Here is a 16,218-nt window from a genome sequence, read left to right as displayed (position 1 = left end):
AGCAGCTATTGCTGAAAAGTGCAAGCACCAGCAAGGGTTGATATCCTTAATTGAGGAGGCTATATTCCTTGCTGGAGGACTTTGTGTTGCTGATCTCTATCCTTGCATTACATGGCTTCAAATGTTCAGTCTGGTGAAGGTTAAATCTAAAAATTGTTCAGAAATACTTATGAGATATTGGGCAAGATCATTAAAGATCACAAAACTAAGAAAAAAGGCCACTTGTGTGAAGCTGATCAAAAGGATTTAGTTGATATTCTTCTAGGCTATCAACAACCAAACAAGAATGCTCCCCTGCACCATCTTTTGGCTGATGAAAATGTTAAAGCAGACATTCCGAACTCAATTCCATTAAGATAAGGATCAATCACATTATCCAAGGTATTATCTGTTTTAATGTTTGAAATTCTTGTTACGATTTTGTTTTTAAAATGTGTTTTCAAGGTTGGTGGAGGATGTATTTAAATTGTTTTTGACCTTTTTGACCACTAAGGGATGCAGGATTATTGGATGTTTAAAGAGAAAAGGCTCTTTAAGAGGAGTTTAGAACTGAAAAATTATTTGAAGTCATTCCATGGAAGCATACTGTTTTAGGCGCACTTGACAAAGATAACTAAGTCGAAATTAATTATTACCCTTTTTGTTTTTATATTAGTTAATTTCTTTTGAGCTTGTTAAAGAAATTACCATAAACAAATAACAAATTTAACTTTTAGCAGGGGCCACATTGTTCATAACCACATCCCATTGAAATCAAGTATTGATAAAAAAAAGAAAAAGAACATTATCAATACTTTTCAACACATTTTTTTTCAATGAATTGTCTACTATTGATAAAAAAATTTAGTTTCTTGGTCCATTGTTTTGTAGGATGTCTTTAGTGCTGGAACTGAAATGGTGAGAAATCAAAGGTGATGGAAAAAGCACAATATGAGGTGAGAAGGGTGTTTAAGAGCAAAGGGTATGCGGATGAGACTGAATTGAACCAACTGATATACTTGAAATGTGTCATCACAATTCTGAACTAACAAAAGGTAAGTTTTTCAATTAAATAATATATTTGATCTACTTCTCATTTTAAATTTTTATCTACAAAAGGAATAAACGCTGATGTGTCAAGCTCTCAGAATTTTGAATGTAGAAAAAAAATTGAAAAACAAATTCATCTCTCTCTTTTGTACTTCTCACCATCCGCTCCTCTCCCTCTTTTGTAGATACCACGTAAGGTTTAATTGAAACTTCTTTCTCTCTCTTTCTCTATCTCTCTGCCTCCACCTTCTCACTTCTTTCTCTCTCTTTCTCTGTCTCTCTTGCTCTGCCTTCTCACTTCTTTCTCACTCACAGACATCCTAAACTGTTCATCTTCTTCTATATCTTCAGGGTTTCTCTGTTGTTCTCAACTTCTTCTCTCTTTCTCACTTACACATTCAAACATCTTCAGCTTCCTCTCTTCCTCTCAGCCTCTCAACTTTTCTTCTTCTCTCTTACTCCACCAGTTCGTCCTCCATCTACCTTACACCAATTTTCTTCTTCTCAAACTTTATTTCTCGGTTGGATGGAATTTTTGCTCTCAGATTTATGAGCACAGTGAGTAACACCAAAAAGGTAACAATTTTTTCTGCATTTTTTCGCTGTTCTAACATATTTAACTAAGTTTTTTTTGTTGTATTTCTTGGTTGGATGATTTTTGTGCTGACAGATCTACTTTTTTTTTTTTGTATTTCTATGTTAGATGAATGAAAGTTTTGCTCTCAGATCTACTTATTTTTGTTGTATTTTTGTGTTGGATGGATGTTGTGCTCTCCAGATCTACTTTTCTGTGTTGTATTTTTCTGTTCTATGGATGTTTTGCAGTCAGATCCACGAGCACAATGAAGAACACAAAAAAAAGGTAGCAACTTTTTTGCGTTTTTTCGTCTCTACATATGAATGTTTTGCTCTCATATCTACTTATTTTTGTTGTATTTCTGTTAGATGAATGTTTTGCTAACAGATCTATTTTTCTTGGTTGTATTTTTTCGTTCGAGGATGTTTTGCGATTCATGAGCACGACAAAGAACACAAAGAATGTAACAACTTTTCTGTGTTTTTTCGTTGTTCTACCATATTTAACTACACTGATGGATGAATGTTTTGCTCTCAAATTCATGAACACTGTGAAGAACACCACAAAGGTAACAACTTTTTTGCTTCTTTGCGATTTTTGTTCCTCTACCATATTTAAACATTTTTCTTTGTATTTCTTCTCTGTCGGATGAATGTTTTCTTGTGAGATTCATGAACACGATGAAGAACACCAAAAAGGTAACAACTTCTCTTCTTCTCTGTGATTTTTTTGTTCTTCTACCATATGTAACTACTTTTCTTTGTAGTATTTTTCTGTTGGATTGATGTTTTCTTGTGAGATTTATGAACACTGTGAAGAATAACACAAAAAAGGCAATAATTTTTTGTCTTCTCTCATATATTTAGTTCTTCGACCATATTTCACTACCTTTCTTTGTAGCATTTCTATTTTTGATGAATGTTTTCCAGTCAGATTCTTAAACATATGGAAAACACCCAACAGGTAAAAAATTTTGTTCTTCTCTTTGATTCTTTATTCTTCTATCATATGTAACTATTTTTTTTGTAGTATTTGTCGGTTAGATCAAGGTTTTTTTGTGAGATTTATGAAATGATTGAAGAATGCGAAAAATGTCTAAGTTTTTCTTCTTTTGTCCGATGTTTTCTATTCTACGTATCTAACTATTTTTCTTTGTATTATTCTTCTGTTGGACCCATCTTTTTCTTTGTCATTCATTAACTAATTGAAGAACACCAAAAAAGGTCAATGCTTTTCTTTTTCTGTCTGATTTTTTCTACTTCTACCCTATGTAATATCTAACTCATTTTCTTTGTAGTATTTAACAGTTGGATCAAGTTTTTCTCTGCCAAATTCATTAACTAATTGAGGTAAGGACATCCATCAAGATTTTGGGCAAAATAGTTCAATGAACTCATTGAGCAACATAAGAAAGGTGAAACATGTTGAATCAATATTTATCTGCGGGATGATTTAGATTTTTTAAACTTGTTTAATCAATAGTTATCTTTAAAAAATCTCTTATTTTGTTATTAACAGAGTTGACTAACAATCTTTCGTTTTTAAAACTTCATTCATTTTTTTCTTTAGATAACAAAGTGTAGTAACAGACTTCAAAGCTGCATTTTTGAGCATTATCAACATACATTTTTTATATTTAATTATTTTTATTTTATCTTATGAAATTATTTTATATATAATATTGAATGACTTTAATATATTGATAATAGTCAGTAACAATTTTTCAGTTTTAAAACTTCATTATATTTTTTTTTCTTTTTCTTCCAAATTTTATTCTTCACATAACAGACCTGCAATGTTTTTTGGAAGGATGAATATGGTGGGTGTTTGAGAAGAATAAGGGAGCCAAAAGATGTTTGTTGAAGATGCAAATGTGTGCCCAAGACATTTACGCAATTCCTAAGAATAAAAGAGCACATCAACCAATGCAGAAAATTTAATCTTTGGGTAGAACATTTATGTTTGATAGATATTGGAAATGGCATGTTGGAGAAGGTATGCATGGGAAGATACAACATTCATTTAATTAGTGAGGGAGTGCCATGTCCAAAAAAACAAACATAATTGGTTGTCTGCATAATTAATGTTTTGAAGCAATAAGTATCATACCAAGACACTTTAAAAACCTTTACAAAGTTTTTTCTTCGAGAATGTAATCAATTTTTTAAAAAAATTCAAAGTTTCTTGGAGAAAATAACTAATTTTTTTAGAATAAATTAAATCAAAAATTGTAATAAACAAATTGATTAAGATTTTGTGTGGAATTTAGAAATATTACACGATATTTACTAAAATGTTTTGCAGCCTTGAGAGTGAATAATTTCAAATATAATTTTAATGTTATTTTATAAGATAATATTTACTATTTGAGAATTATAATACTGAAGTAAATGAAAATTATAAACTACAATTTATTTTTAAAATAAATGCAAATCATAAAGGTAGAATCCAAATTTTCTAAATTTTTCAACAAACAAACTTAAAATAAAGCTCTTGCTCCAATCAATATTTCTTAAAGTTTAATAGGTTAAATCCATAACACACATTCTAAAAATTTCATAGTAAAAAAAAAGAATTATAATTTAAAATTAAAAGAAATACATAATGACTCAGTTTGTAACTATCAAATATTTTTATTTAAATGGTATTTTATAATTTTTGTTTTAAGAATAATCATTAAATATTACACATTTTTTTGAATATGATAAATTAATAATTTTTTATTAATTAATTAATAATAATAATAATAATAAATGAAAATAAAATTACTTTCTTTAAAGTTATTTATTTATCAAATTAAAAATTAAGACTTTTATTTTTATTTTACCTAGCTTATCGAAGAAGTTTATATACTTTTCAAATCTTATTTTTCATTATCCAAAAATTAAAAGATGTTGAGAAGAATAAAATAACTTTTCAGTTTCTTTCAACACTACTTTTCGGTTTCAAATCTTATTTTTCATCCTCCAAACTTAAAAGATGTTGAAAAGAATAAAAATAACTTTTCAGTTTCTTCCAACACTACTTCCAATGTAAACTTTAGTCTCTTCCAATGTCTTTTTGCCATTAATTAGCATTAATTATGAAGAAATCAACGAGGTTTTGTGTGTCTCAATATAATGTTATATTTGAATTTATTGTATTATAATTTTAAATGAAAAATACTTAAAAAAATCTACCTACTTTCTTGAAAAAGTTTTACATTGGTTTCAAAAATCTTCTCACCTTCAATTAAGTAAAAGTATTTTGAATTATCAAATATCTAATGGTATCTAATGTAATATGTAATACATAATATTATGTACAATTGCAAAGCTAACAATATTTTTTTGAGTTTTAAGTTTAACCATTATTAAACATAAATATTATAAATAAATGAATAAATAGTGAATAGTAGACAACAACTAAATTATAATAAAGAACAAAGAGAAATAACGAAGAATAAATAACAAAATAAATAAATATTTATTATATATAATATATAAAAAATACATATACTTTAGACTTTATAAATTTGTCAATAAATAAATAATAAAAGTAAAGAACCTGATTCCATACATTTATTAATAAATTTATTCTACATTAAATAAGTGTGCATATATATATATATATATATATATATATATATATATATATATATATTTATATTTATATTGAATTGAAATATTCAAATATATACAACATTCACACATACATATTCAAATATATGTTATAATGTATTATAAAATGTTTTTTGAAACTAAATTTCAAAATTAGTTTATTAGAAACGAAGATGTTCTATGCCTTTTAATTCAGTGAGAAATCTATTTTAACATATTAAATAATAATGTTTGGATTTAAAATTTGAAATAATAATAATAAATGCAAATAAAATTATTTACTTTAAATACATTTATTTACTAAATTAAAAATTAAGACTTTTTTTTTTATTTGGCTTACTGGATATGTTTTTTATACTTTTCAAAAAATACTTTTCATCTTCAAAAAATTAAAAGATGTTGAGGAGAATAAAAACAACTTTTCAGTTTTTTTCAACACTACTTTCAAGATAAAATTTTGTCTCTTCCAACACATCTTTATAATTAATTAGCATGAATTGTGAAGAAACCAATTTTAGTGTCTCAATACAATGTTATATTTGAATTTATTGTATTATAATTTTCAATGGAAAATGTTTTAAAAAATCTACATACCTTCTTGAAAAAGTTTTATACTGGCTCCAAAAAATCTTCTCACCTTCCCAGAGAGTAAAAGTCATTTTGAATGACCAAAATCTCTAATAAAATCTAATCTAATATATAATTATATACAATTGCAAAACTAACAATACTGTTTTGAGTTCTAATGTGCATTGTCCCAAAAATACATAATTATTGGTCTTCATAATTAATATTTTGAAGTAAATATTACAAAATAACAACTTTAGAAACTTTTACAAAGTTTCTTGGAGAAGGTAGCTAATTTTTATAAAATAAATCTAATTAAAAATTATAATATAATAAATTAATTAGGATTTTGTGTGAAATTTACTGATATTACATGACTGAAATGTTTTGTAGCATCGAGTGAATACTTTCAAATATAATACTAAATCTTATTTAATAAAATAATATTTACTATTTCATAATTTTTATAGTTAAGTAAATGCAAAACATAAACTACATTTTATTTTTATAATAAATACAAATTATAAAGGCATAATCCAAGTTTTAAAATTTTTGAACAAACAAAATTAAAATAAAGTTCTAACTCCATGAATTTGTCTCATTAATGATAACATAGACTTTTAAAAAGTTTAAAGAAGAAGAAGGATTTATAACTAACAAATATTTTTATATAGGTATTAATATTTTCTCATCTTCTACAGAAAAATTAGGTATTTTTTTAATTTTTTCTAAAAATAGTCATTACATATTACACTTTTCTTAAAATCCAATCAGTTAATAGTTTCTTAATAATTAATAACAATATTAATAAATGTAAATAAAATTAGTTACCTTAAATATATTTAATTATCAAATTAAAAATTAAGAATGTTTTTTTTTACCTAGCTAACTGAAAAATATATTTATATTTTTCAAAATCTACTTTTCATCTTCCAAAAATATAAAGATATTAAGAAGAATTAAAACAATTTTCCAGTTTTTTCTAACACTACTTCCAAGGTAATTTTTCAACCTCTCAAAGAACTTTTCAGTTTCTTCCAACCCTACTTCCAAGATATATTTTTACAACTTCTCAAAGATGAATGTTTTCGTCATTAAATAACATTAAATATTAGAAACCAACAACTTTTTGTGTTTTTCATTGCAATGTTATATATGAATTTATTGTATTAAAATTTTAAATGGAAAATATTTTAAAAAATTTGAAGAAAGCTTTATACAGGTTTAAAAAAGTTTAAAAATCTTCTTAGAATTTAATGTAGCTTATTGAATAAACTTTATAAATCAACACTTACATCTTCCAATATAAATGTAAAAAATATAAAGAATAAATGGAAAACTTTTCGTCTTCCAAGAATTTTGCATTTTGAATTATGACTCTATTTATTATGAACAACAATAATCATCATTTGTGGGACTCAATGAATCATGAAGTATCAATCAAACATATAATTAGAGTTTAAGACATTCACAAAAAATATTATTTATCAATTTTAAGTATATAAAAAATATAAAATTTTTATATCATCATGTTGTTTTTTGGAGATGTTATCTGCTTTTTTATTTATCCTTAATGATTAATACAAAATGCAAAATCTCCTTCTAATAATGTGCTTGAAAACTGATTCATCTAATATTACTTATTATAGTTGTATTCTTAACTTTATATCAATTATGGTTTTAAAATATTGCATTGAAAACCAAAATCTTCTTCTATTAATGTGTTTGAAAATTGATTGATCTAATATTACTGATTATGGTTGTGTTCTTAACTTTATATCAATTTATGATTAAATTTAAATATTAATTTAAGAATAAATTTATATTTATGTAGAATTAATGTAATATTATCATTATATATTTTTATATAATATTAAATTACATTGAATTTACATTGAAAATTATTTGTTTTCATTTAATATGCTTCGAAACCGAACTTTTCTTATAGTTGGTTTTTTTAAACATCAAGCAGTAGATAATATTAGATAATATATTCCTTCCGTGTATTTTTAGAATAAAATTCAAAATTAATTCATTGAAAATAAAATCGTTTTTTGGTTTTAAGTTGTGAAAAATTAATCATAATACATATAATAATATTAATAAATTTTGGATTCAAATTTGAAAACGTAACAATAAAAGAAAAAGGATGTGATAACAAAATTTAAATTTAACATTTAAAATGAAAAATATATACAAAAAGTTAATTTTTGTAATAAATACTTTAATATTTTTGATAAAAATATATAAATTCAAATATTCAAAAAATTTGATGACCCATAATGATATAATAATATATTATAAAATATAATAATATGTAATAATGTAAATATAAAAATATAATAATATTACTATAATTAAAATATAAGGTAAAAAATTATAAATTTTTTAAACTTTTAAAGATATGGAAATAATTAACTATTTCAATTTCAATATTATTGCAAGATTAAGATTCATATATTGTGAAAATTGGAATTCAAAATATATACAGTAACATTTTCTCTAAAAACGATTATCAAACTGAAACTTTCGAATGAAAGTAGATACTATTTAACTAATTAAACCAAAAATATATCAATAAAATTTGAATTTCTACATTCAAAAAAAAATTGTGAAATAGTGTAGGTTTTTTAATATATTCTTATAATATCTCTAAACAATTTTCAAATATTTTTAACTTATAAGAAAGGTTCGTATTTAATATATTATCAAAATATGAAAAATGATAAATTGAAAAAATTTAATGGAAATACATTAATATTCACAATTAAAAATAATAAGTTAAAAGTATGATATAGAAAATAAACAAGTAATATAATATTTAGGATCAAAAGCTTCGTGGTTCTTAATAATATATTAATATATTAGTCCTAATATAACAATAACAATAGTAAAAATAATTAAAATATGGTGTAAAATAGTAAATAAATAATTGTAAAATTTAAATATGAATTTTTAAATATTTTTAAATAATTTTTACATATTTTTGACGTTTTACACAAACTTAAATAATAATTCAAAAAATAATTTTTATACATAGACATTGGTATATCATTACAAGTTAAAATTATATATTCTTAAAATTTTTAAAGATATAAAAATCACTAATGATCTCGATTTCAATATTATTTTTTCTAAATTAGGATATATATTGTCAAATTTGAAATTTAAAATATATAGTAATAAAGTTTGAATTTAAATTTTAAATTTTAAAACCTATAAAATATGGGTGCAAAGTTAAAATTTGAAATTCAAGATCCAAAAAAATTGTGAAAAAAGGACTTTAATAGAGGAGTCTACCATAGTCTAACCTTTGAATTTTTGCATAGTGTACTATTTATATTTGTCTACATAGTCTACATTTTGTAAGTTTTGGTTGTTTACTATTTATATTTTGTTTGCAGTCTAACATTTTTATCTTTAAGAATCTACTATTTATATTTAGGTGTAATTAGTCGGATAATACTCACTTTTGTTCGGATATGTCAGTTTGATACCCGCTTTTAAAAAGGTGTCAATTAGATCCCTTTGAGAAAAAAAGTATTAAAGTCATTAACGGTATCGATATTTAAAATGACTTACAAGAGTGAAAGGAACCTAATTGAGACATTTTTTCAAAAGTTGGGACTCGATTGACACATTTTTAAAAGCGATTACCAAACTGACATATCTGAAGAGAGTGAGTATTATCTGACTAATTAAACATTACATTTATATGCACGATCTATCATTTGTAGCTTTATATCGTTTACTTTTCACATTTTTTGTATCGTATTCTACTCAATAATTTCTATATCGTCCATCATTTTTATTATTAGAGAATTAATTATTATATTTTTCTACATTTTTTACTCAATATTTCATTTAAAATTAAATTAAATTTCTTAATTTTAATTAACTAAATCTTAATATATTATTTAAAATATTAAAAACATATATAAATAATTTAAATACATTTTTATCATAAAATCGATTAAAATATTATTATTGAATTTTATAAAATAAAATTTATATTAAATTTAATTATACTTTTATAATTTTAAAATTCGATATCGCCGTGCGTTGCACGGGGAAAAGTACTAGTAGAAGAAACAATGAGGCTACACCCTTCTGCACAACTGCTGCTTCCCAGAGAATGCAAGGAAAAATGTGAGATCAATGGATATATATGACTTTCCTGCTGGGACAAGGCTCATCTTCACTGCATTTTATTAAAAAATGTTTTCAAATAAACTAACAAAACTGAATTTTTTTTGTACGTTTGGAAAATGTATAGATGATAGGTGAAGATTTTAAAAGTGTTGAGCAAACAAAACTTGAGTTCATTTTAGGAGACCAGGTAATTGAGTCTTACAATCAGGTACTAAAATTGAACTTCGACAATAATCTGCATAACAATACACAAAATATGCATAAATTATCCGTGAGAAAAAAGTAATATTATTAGAGTGAGTCTCATACTAGTCTTGTTAGAGTAATAGGAAGTGTAACAACTGAAACCTTTACCTAAGTCCAGTAAGGTAGGGTACACTAGATGAAATGCAATGGTGACCAGACACCACAAAATTTGTATCATCATGAAGAACATATCTGGTTGGTGCCTAATTTCAATTTAATTTCCGAAACCAGAGTTTGACCTCTTTGTGTATTCTGCCACTAGTTGAGCTAGAGATGAAGATTTGTTCTTAAGAAGTTTCTTAGGTGAATCATATTCTTCTATCAACCCTGCAGATCAATATGAAGAGAAATCATATTCACATTTATCATGAGAAGAAAAGGAAAAATAGTGACAAATCAAGAAGGAAGTTAAATGATGCTGCATTTCAGATTTGATTATTGCGAGAAATAATCACGTTTAATTCAAAAGCTTTCACGACAAAAGTGATTATTTCTTTGGAAAAAGACTAAATAAGCATGAGGAAAGAGACAAAGTGATGCATACCTTGATTTAAAAATAGAACCATGTCACTGTCGATGATAGAAGTTATCCTATGAGCAATGGTAATGACTGTGCATTCTGAAAAATGTTGCTTAACTATTTGCTGAATAATATTATCTGTGGCTGTATCAACTGATGCTGTAGCTTCATCAAGCACCAAGATCTTGCTTTTCTTCAGTAGAACACGGCCTAGGCAGACCAACTGCCTTTGACCCATGCTCCAATTTTCTCCATTCTCAATCACTGCAAAAACTCGTAACAATAAGTAACACTTCCTTACTACATTTAGACATATAATTGAAACATGCTAAATCAATGTTCAAAGTTTTGAGAAGTCACACCTATGGAGTCCAGCTTCCCTTCTTTTTTCCTTACATCATCTCCCAGTTGGCACATATCTAGAGCCTGGAATGTTTCTTATTAGAAATTAGCATCCTGCACTAAATAGACAGGTTTCTCATAGTTTGAAAAAAACCAAATTACCTCCCAAATCTGTTCATCTGTGTACTCTTCCAATGGATCCAAGTTGGTTCTTACAGTCCCTTCAAACATCGTTGGATCTTGAGGAATAATGCTGAGTCTAGACCGCAAATCATGAATTCCAATCAAAGATATGTTAATGTTATCTATTAATATTTTTCCATCCATAGGTTCAATAAGTCGGAGAAGTGTTTGCACAAGAGTTGATTTTCCACTTCCTGTTCTTCCCACAATACCAGTTTTTGATCCAGCAGTAAAAGTGCAAGTAAGACCTCGTAAAACAATAGGCAAGTGAGGAGCATATCGAACCTGCATAACACAGCTCCTCATTACAGTTATATACCATAAGAAAACTAGAAAAATATAATTGCAGCCTTCAATTCACAAACAAATTGAAAACCATTGAAATGTACCTGTAAATCCTGTATATGAACCTCTCCAAATGATGGCCAAGAACAATCCGGTTGGTTATCTTTAATCACAAGAGGAGCTTCACTTGGGAGGGATGTGTACTGGAGTATTCTTTCAACAGATATAATTTTTTTCTCCAAGTCGCAAAGAAACCAGATTACTTTAGTTTGCACAGTATTTAGATTAAGTCCATATGTCACAGCCAATCCCGCAATGCCTTGGAAAAAATAATTGGAATGAAAGATGAATGAAGTTGGTTGCTTAGTTCATAAAAAAGTAACATATGAGCAGTGAATTTATGTCTTATGAAGTACTCACCAGGAGCAGTCATTGAATTTGGGAAAGATACCAAGAATACCAAACAGAAGGCAAATATGACAGTGGATAAAATATCCAATCGGAAATTCAACCATTCAATTGCAGTAGCACTGTATAGTTTGGGTTGGGAATATCTGTCTATCAACTTCATATTTATGTCATTAAATCTTGATTCTTGTTCAAAACTTCTTATGGTTGTTGATCCAGAAATTGTTTCAGAAAAATGTTGTATAACTGGAGCTTGACATGTACCAACCAATCGTGCCAATTCTCTTGCAGATGCCGAGTAGTACCGCTACATTCATTGAATCACTTTGTTAGCATATACAGTGGTAATCTTTGCACAATGATATCAATCAGATTCATAATTTTCTTCCCCTCAGAACTTCTGAGAAATGTGAAAAATTAAGTGCATTTCAAATACTTAATAAGAAGGAAAAAAATTCTGACAGCTGGTGTTAAGAGTCTTCAAATTATAAAGGTTGGATATTATCCAAAACTACCTGGTACCATATGCTAGCTGCCATGACAGGAATCAATACTATGAACACCTGCCATGCAGCTTGAGACATCACAATAACATTTCCCAATAGTTGAACCAGATTGAGAGTAATTCCCCATAATATATTTGCAATGTACATATCTAGTGAGCTTTGGTCTATTGAAGCCTGCAACAAATAGAAAAACTATGATTTTGTCAACAAGTACTTTCAATATGGTCATTTAAAAGAAATCAAACATTCGAAAACAATGCAATTAGCCATTTACATCAGCTGAAAAAGTCTCTTCAAATTAAACCAATGAAGAATATCAACGAATACCGACATACTCTGTTGAGGATTCGACCACTTGGGGTGGAATCAAAAAATGATATTGGTGCTCGAAAAATACAGAAATGCATTTTATCGAAGAGCACAGTGGCTGTCTTGTATCCAGCTATCACAGCAAGAAATGATCTAGCAAAGGTGAAAATGGAACTTCCAATTGCCAAAGCAACATAGACAACCAGGAGTGTAAAGCTTCCAATATCAGTTTCTGCTGTTGCTGAAACAGGAGTTGCTACAGTCATCCAATAATTGCTTGCAATCTGAAAACCCACAGTGAGTATCTGCGAAAGTAATATGAAGGGCACAAGAGCTCCTCCATAAGCTGTTGTGATGTATTTCCAGAACACTCTAAATCCAACTCTCCCCTTTTCTCGTTCTTCTTCTTGAACAAGTTGTCCTTTGGGCTCATCAGTGTCGTTTCGCTTATCATTTTCACCATGTATGTTTTCCACATTTTTCTCAAGTTCAAAATCACTTAACGAATTTGTTTTCTCTTCGGTGGTACTTGATGTTTTAAATGTTGGTCTTCTCTCTAAGGACTTGATTGAAGACAAAGCTGCTGTGTGTGCCCCTACAAGTTCCATAAAATCAGTGCCTGTCTTGAGAATGTCATTGTATTTTCCTGATTGAGTTATCCTTCCTTCTCTCATGACCTAGATTAGTTGTAAGCAAGATTAAAACACTGAGACAATAGTATAAATTGACCAAATGCAGATGTTTCAATTCTTGAATATGAAATTTATGATTCAATCACTCACCAATATTAGATCAGCATCAGGTAAGAACTCTACTTGATGTGTTACGTATATCACAGTTTTTGATTTTAAAAGGCCAAGCAAGCACTCCTGAAACAGTGTAGTGTAAATGCAAAATCAGATAACTCATGTAATGAACTGAATAGATGTAAAGTGTTAAAAAAGATTCAAAGATTGTATCGAGTATTTGGAAGTCTAAAATTACCTTACCAAGAAAAAAACTAGATTGCGCAGAAAAATATATACCTTAAAGAGATGAGATCCTGTATGAGCATCAACGGCACTGAAGGGATCATCAAAAAGATATATATCAGCATCTTGGTATATTGCACGGGCTATTTGCACTCTTTGCTTTTGTCCACCACTCAAATTGATTCCCTTCTCCCCAATAATTGTTTGATCACCAAATGGTAGAATCTCAAGGTCCTTTGTCAAGGAACATGCCTCTAGCACCTTCTCATACTTCTCACTGTCCATCTCTTTACCGAATAATATGTTGTCTTCTATCTTGCCACTCTGAATCCATGGTGATTGAGAAACATAAGCCTTTGTTCCACATATTTTCAATGTCCCAGATATCTTTGGTACTTCCCCAATGATACAAGAAAGTAAACTAGACTTGCCTGATCCAACAGTACCACATACAGCTACTCTCATACCATGAAAAACATTGAGATTTATGTTTTTCAATGTTGGATTAGGAGAAGATAAATCCCATGAGAAGTTTCCATCCACTAATTCAATTGCCTTATCAGAACTTCCCCATGGAAGCTTCTGTACTATATCAGTCTGCAACTCCTCTAGTCGAAGAAATGATGCAATCCTATCCAGAGAAACTTTAGTTTGTGCAATCATAGAAATTGTGTCGGGAAGACTGTAGATGGGCATTTGAAGAATTCTGAATGTTGCAAGTGCTGACAACACCTTCCCTGATTCAAGTGGTATCCCCACAAAAATACAAGCACCAAATGTAACAACTGCAATAAAAGTTGGGGCGTTGTGGAAGATGAATCGAATAGTTGCAGTACCAGCAAGAAATTTCTTTAGCCACGTCTCCTCACTCTTTCTAATCTGAATAATCTTTGACAAGAACTTCATCTCCCATGCTTGCAGTTTTAGAATCCTCATATTCTTAAGGATCTCAGATGTAGCCTTCATTCTTTTATCTTTGAACTCCATTATCTTGCCTTGGAACTTTTCTTGCAATGATGCCACAGGATGGTTTAGCAACATCACAATTACAGTGGCAGCAAGAGCAGCTATTGAAGCAACACCAACACTTCTATAGAGAATTACCAGGGCCAAAGCAAGCTGCAAAACACACATCCATGGATCATGCATGTACCAACAGAATTCACCAATTCTCTCAGCATCGACAGTCATTAAGTTGATGATTTCCCCAGTACTACGAACCTCCTTTGATTGACAAGAAAGAGTCAAACCTTTAGCATAGATCATTGCCACCAACATGGATTGCATTCTAACCCCAACCTGCTGGAACCTAAACATCCAGTGCCTCTGTGAAAGACACTCCACAAGCTTTGCAGCAACAAAAGTCGCAGCCAAAACATAGCCTTCATTTTTAATCATGTATTCTCCATTGAGGTATTGAACAAGGATATCAATAAGAAAGGGTCCAACATAAGAAGCACACGCGTACAGGAATGCAAATAAACCTGATAAAAAGATCCCTTGCCATGTCGACAAGAATAAAACCTTGGCCAGCTTAAGAGTGGTCACATTCCTAACACTACCAAACTCTGACTCGACTTTGCTTCTAAAAGTTGGAAAAACCCCATAGGCACTGTCACCAGTAGCAAGAAGTGGGAGGTCCTCATGGTTTAAAGTCTTCTCATTTCCTAGTGTTATTAATGGAGTGATCCATGAAAAAGAAAGAACACTGAAAAATCCAGCATTTGAATATCGGGTCAAATTTTCATTTCCTCTAGTCTTAATAGGATCAGAATTGTTAATGGCACTAGAGTCACCATCCAAAAGAGGCTCTTCAAGAGGGGCAAGCTTGGCCATATTGCTAACAGAACATCCAATATAACACAGAAATAAATAAACCCGTAATAGTGGAATCTACGTCAGAAACAAGGCAATAACAAGACAACAAGAACTAAACACAAGTAACACAAAATTATGGACAAACATGGGAGTCCTGATCATATTTTCAAGGCCAAATCAGAAACTGTGGCAAACTCCTATGAACCATCATGTTTATACAAGTAAAAGTACCTAAGTAAGCATAAGACAAGGTTGAACACACGAATAACAAAGCCGCAAACAAGACTGTTTTTGTAATACAAAAGACCAGAACTTTATATTCCAATTCTTTCACTCTTTTCTGTGTGGTCGTTCACTTTCACTTTCTTTGATGACCATGGCTCGAGAAAGACGATTAACTAGACTATGTAGAGTGAAGCAGAGGAAAACTTGAGTTGGATGATGTACCATGGAAGAAGAGTAGCGAAAGAAGAGTGAAGACAGTAGAGCATGATGTGATATATGATAAATAACTATTATTAAAGAAACAGAACCAAGCAAACAAGAAGTTTCCCTTAGTGGGAAAACTTTTCTTGGTGAAGAGCAGTGTTTGACTTGTTGACGTTGCACCAAAGCAAGACTTCTTTAAAATCATCTTTAAATTAATGAATTATACAAATAGATTTTTTATTTATCAATTTAGCTGTGGGATTGTATTTTATTGATT

At 28.8% G+C, this 16,218-nt stretch overlaps 1 protein-coding gene and 1 long non-coding RNA gene across 3 annotated transcripts; one reads left to right on the top strand and one right to left on the bottom strand.

The window, feature by feature from the left end:
• The first annotated feature begins 1,145 nt into the window (after nt 1-1,145).
• LOC146885827 (uncharacterized) lies at nt 1,146-3,900 on the top strand. The gene is made up of 3 exons (XR_014995778.1): nt 1,146-1,605; nt 1,808-1,891; nt 2,028-3,900. It is a non-coding gene; the product is annotated as an uncharacterized LOC146885827 (long non-coding RNA).
• A 6,093-nt stretch (nt 3,901-9,993) lies between these two features.
• Nucleotides 9,994-16,009, bottom strand: LOC114187871 (ABC transporter C family member 3-like). 2 transcript variants are annotated; one of them, XM_028076253.2, is made up of 10 exons: nt 13,749-16,009; nt 13,506-13,592; nt 12,750-13,400; nt 12,424-12,588; nt 11,921-12,215; nt 11,605-11,819; nt 11,195-11,500; nt 11,053-11,116; nt 10,715-10,954; nt 10,190-10,497 (listed from the first exon to the last, which is right to left on the bottom strand). In XM_028076253.2, exons 1-10 carry the CDS (start codon nt 15,528-15,530, stop codon nt 10,385-10,387), a joined length of 3,918 nt encoding a protein of 1,305 aa, XP_027932054.2. In that variant the 5' UTR covers nt 15,531-16,009; the 3' UTR covers nt 10,190-10,384. The 2 variants fall into 2 exon arrangements, 1 of the variants encoding a protein (XP_027932054.2); XR_014995867.1 differs by lacking the exons at nt 11,921-12,215; nt 12,424-12,588; nt 12,750-13,400; nt 13,506-13,592; nt 13,749-16,009 and adding an exon at nt 9,994-10,159 and having other exon boundaries at nt 10,279-10,497; nt 11,605-11,837.
• Between the last annotated feature and the right edge of the window lie 209 nt (nt 16,010-16,218).

The sequence above is a fragment of the Vigna unguiculata genome, chromosome 6 (assembly GCF_037176805.1).
Source record: "Vigna unguiculata cultivar grain cowpea cultivar isolate G323 ecotype 2 chromosome 6, ASM3717680v1, whole genome shotgun sequence".
Lineage (NCBI taxonomy): Eukaryota > Viridiplantae > Streptophyta > Magnoliopsida > Fabales > Fabaceae > Vigna > Vigna unguiculata.
The sequence above is the reverse complement of the archived record's forward strand: the minus strand, read 5'-3'. Positions and strand labels throughout refer to the sequence as shown.